This window comes from Vollenhovia emeryi, unplaced genomic scaffold (assembly GCF_000949405.1).
Source record: "Vollenhovia emeryi isolate VEMERY1.0 unplaced genomic scaffold, V.emery_V1.0 DF939253.1, whole genome shotgun sequence".
NCBI classification, from domain to species: Eukaryota; Metazoa; Arthropoda; class Insecta; order Hymenoptera; family Formicidae; genus Vollenhovia; species Vollenhovia emeryi.
In genome coordinates, this window is record NW_011967113.1 from 1,914 (window position 1) to 5,782 (window position 3,869).

A 3,869-nucleotide genomic window follows, 5' to 3' on the forward strand; every position below is an offset into this window, starting at 1 on the left:
TCTGAATCCCGACGAGAACGGCGAGGACAGGATTGTCCTTCAGGCGAACGGCAGCTTCGTGGACGCCGACGGGAAGGTCTTTCCGTTCTGGAATTATTGCATCGACTGGAAGGTGACCGTCGACCGGATCGGCATCCTGGTGTGCTGGAAGCCGGAGATGGAGGCCGCCGAGACTTCGGAGAACGAAGAGAAGTACATGGCTCACCGGCATGTGGGCATCATGGTGTCCATCCCGTTCCTCGTCGCCACCTTCCTCGTGTACGCGATCACCCCCGAGTTGAGGAACCTCTACGGCAAGACGCTCATGTGCTACGTCATCTGCTTGATCGTCGCCTACGTCTTCCTGATCCTGGCCAGCTACATTTACATATCTCCGATACGCGCGCTGTGCTTCACCACAGGTAAGCAACCTCCTTGTGCAGCCGCTAATTGCGGCGGTCAACACTTCCGCGATGTGCGAACATCCGCGCGGATATGCCCTCGTCCATCGCGATCGAAAGCTCGATCCACTACTTCGGTAGAGTTGAAAAGTAATTTATGTGGCGGCATCGTTGCTTTACGTAACGCGGGAGAGATTCATGACCGCGCTTCGCGTTTATACGCGGGACAATAATTAAAACGACTCTCGTACCGAGCCAATGTACTTTTTAATTTCGAAAAACAAATCTACGACTCTACGTTGTTTTGCCCTACCTTATTTTCTATGCGGAATGGCGATCTTGGGAATATTATCTCGAGAGAGTATCTACACGAGTGCGAATAACAGTGGATGACGCTATGCGCTAATTAAATTAATCTAATGTTTATTAAACACTCCGCATGCACTCTGACACTTGTAGCGAGTAACGAGCGAGTCTATAGCTCCTTTTAAAAATTGTTAAATCACTTCGCGCGACAGTAATCAAATATCTTGAATCTTTTACATCTTAATTTTTGTATTTAAATCGTAATTTATGCCTGCGTCTTTCGGCGCTTTTAAAAGTAGTCAATCGTGAGTAAAATTATCGGCTGACGACTGAAGAATGCATAATTGCGAACTTGTAGACGCGAAATTGTGCGCTTAGTCACTAATTATATTAATTAATTCGAAATGCATCGATCGATAAAAAATCACTGCAGGTAGAAAAGTTATAAATATAAGAAATAAATATTAGGTAAATAAAAACATACACATATATATATAACTGTTCTCTGAATAGATTAAGTTATATCGACTGATCTCTTTCGCAAGGTCGTATATCAGTTTAGGCAATTTCTGGAAATTGACGCACAACCTTGCGAAAGAGATTAGTCGATATGTCTTCTAGGTATAAGAGGTTCCGATTTTCTTTTATCTCTAGCAAAGCTTAATCCTTCCAACGACCCTAGCGGAAAAAATTTCTATAAATAACTACAAAAAATTGACTCGAAATAGAAATTTGTAGAAATTTTTATATCTTCGTTGAAACATTTATTTCTTTGTAAAAATATCTATAAAATAGTATCACAAATTACAATGTTCTGAAATCAAGAAATTATTGCAAGTAGTATTTCACGAAAATGTACAATTTTGTAAAAATTAGCACAAAACTTTACTAGTTTAAAAAATTTGAGAAACAACGAAATCTTAAAGAACTAAAACATCTGCTTGCTTGTAGAATATTACAAAAATTAACAAAAGTGTTCCAATTCCAAGCATTTTTATGTTGATTTTTCTAACACTTTTTAAATTTACGTAAAATTTCTTAGATTCTGGCAGTTATATTTAATTTTTTTGTAGAATTTTGTAGAATTATCTCCGGCGGGGAAAAGAAGGGAACTCTGTGTATTAAATGTCCTTTTTCGATAGATTCATAAAAACGATAATTACATATTTATAATGTGGACCTGTGGGGATCGGTTACTCTACTCCATAATTGTATTATAAGTGAACGCACATGTACGCTATGTTATCGCGTGTGAAATGTATGTTATCACTATCTATTCCACCCATTAATATGGAGCACAAATAGGTGGCATAGGTATGAATCAGCCAGGAGCGTGCTTTTTTCCTGCACGCACGATTCCGATATCTCTGTGATTAGCAATGATGCAACCAACTACGCATATATACTACGCTTCCTGATACAATTTAATCCTTGGTATTCGGTCCACGTTATTTCGAGGAAAGCGCGAGATCGAGAGAGTCCTTCCGACGAGGGAAGCCCGGATCGCAGGCCAAGCTAAGAACCTGTCTCGGCGCCCCTCGAGCCATCACTACCTTCGATTTCCCGTAAAACAAATGTTAATGATTCCCCCCATTGAGTGCGGCGCGAGATACGGGCGGCGTGTGGAAACCGGTTTGTACGTAGCGCGTTTCGTTGTATCCGCAATGATCAGGCATCGTCGCTTACAGGGTGGGAAAAAAGTATACGCGAGTAACGGTAAAATACGATGCAACAATATTATCTCAATCTTCAATAACGCATCTTTCTCACGCAGCCGAGCGCGGCAGCGCGACGAGATCGAGGGAGAATCGGCTGCGGGAATCGGCGCGAGACCTTTCCTACGCCCGGGTACCATCGATTAATAGCTTTTTGGAGATAAATCTGCCGGGCCTGTATACAAAGTAACACCTGGTGAAACTTGAAAACTCTGTTACCCGCCGTTGTCCGACCGCCCGTGAATCTATTCTCAGTTTTCGCGCGGGTCCTCGTGAAACTATAATGCCTTCCCGCTGGAGCATTAAATATCTAAACAGGCAGGCGTCTAAATTTACGTTGCCGCCGGATTGGTCAAGCTGCCATCCATAGACCGCGGAAATTTGTCAATGAGGTTCTCTCTTTTTCTTTTTTCGAACCGCCCTGTATACGCGGCTTCGCAGCAGGTAGCCTGCTTCTCTAACGCCGCCGGCTCGTTGTCTGGTAGTCTCGTCTCGTTGCTCACGCGAGTACGCGCGCCTCTCGCGCGCTCTTCCTCCGTCCGTCACCAGGAAAAGTGAGTTTCGCGGCGACGCCGAGCACAGTGCCAGGCTTTATCGAGTCCAGTGAGATAGCTGAAAGTCAACCGTAATCGTTAGTGATAACAGTGCTATATTTGAACCCTGGATGGGCATTTCGTTCGTTTCGACGATCTGAAACTCGTGAGGAAAGAACGAAGAGATCGTGCAAGAGCTGATGCCTCCTCTCGCGTTTATTCCGTTCTCTACGATAAATACTTAATTATATCACTTACGTCGATAACTCGTTGATTGACGTAAATCTTGTTCTGCTCTGACGTATTTGAACACACGCCCCTTTCTCAAACGGTCGAATCAACGGAATTGATCACCAGATTAGCCGAATAGTATCCATAATATACATAAAAATTGAATATTTGTTTGCAACGTTGCGTGGCAGGTAAAGATATTGTCTTACATAAACAGATTGTTTATTCGACAAAACAGCACCAGACAGTCGAGCGTAAATACATACGAGTTACAAATATTGTCACACATTTAACTGTACAAGTGTCTCGCTGCAGACGGAAGCTTTGAGATTGTCACTAACACATTTTGTGGAAATTACAATCAGAATTTAGATGCGAATTCGCCTTTGTATATTTTCGTCGTTCGCTAACATTTTATTGGTCCTTTTTACTTAAAATCCAGGGAGCGATTGCCAAAAGGATAAAATTCTTATTACATATTTACGTACGTACGATTATAAATTATATTAAAAGTACAGATAACATTTAAAACGATGCAAAATCACACCTGTAACATCTCAATGTCGGTACTTACGTAACCACTTACCATTTACATATCTGTAATACGTATCTGTGAATAGTACGCTTTTTGTAAATAACTATATCTCATGTGATCGAGGATGCTGTTGTATCCGCCACATGGTATTCTTCACACCACACACTGA

At 42.1% G+C, this 3,869-nt stretch overlaps 1 protein-coding gene across 2 annotated transcripts in view; it reads left to right on the forward strand.

Moving 5' to 3' along the window:
- Positions 1 to 1,748: 1,748 nt before the first annotated feature.
- LOC105559807 (G-protein coupled receptor Mth2-like) overlaps positions 1,749 to 3,869 on the forward strand; it is a 12,615-nt gene continuing 10,494 nt past the window's right edge. The window contains exon 1 of one of the 2 annotated variants that reach the window (XM_012008401.1): positions 1,749 to 2,955. In XM_012008401.1, coding sequence (XP_011863791.1) covers positions 2,789 to 2,955 — 167 coding nt within the window. In that variant the 5' untranslated portion in view covers positions 1,749 to 2,788. Of the gene's footprint in view, positions 2,956 to 3,274; positions 3,357 to 3,869 lie in introns of those variants that run through there. The other variant, XM_012008403.1, reaches the window with a different exon arrangement.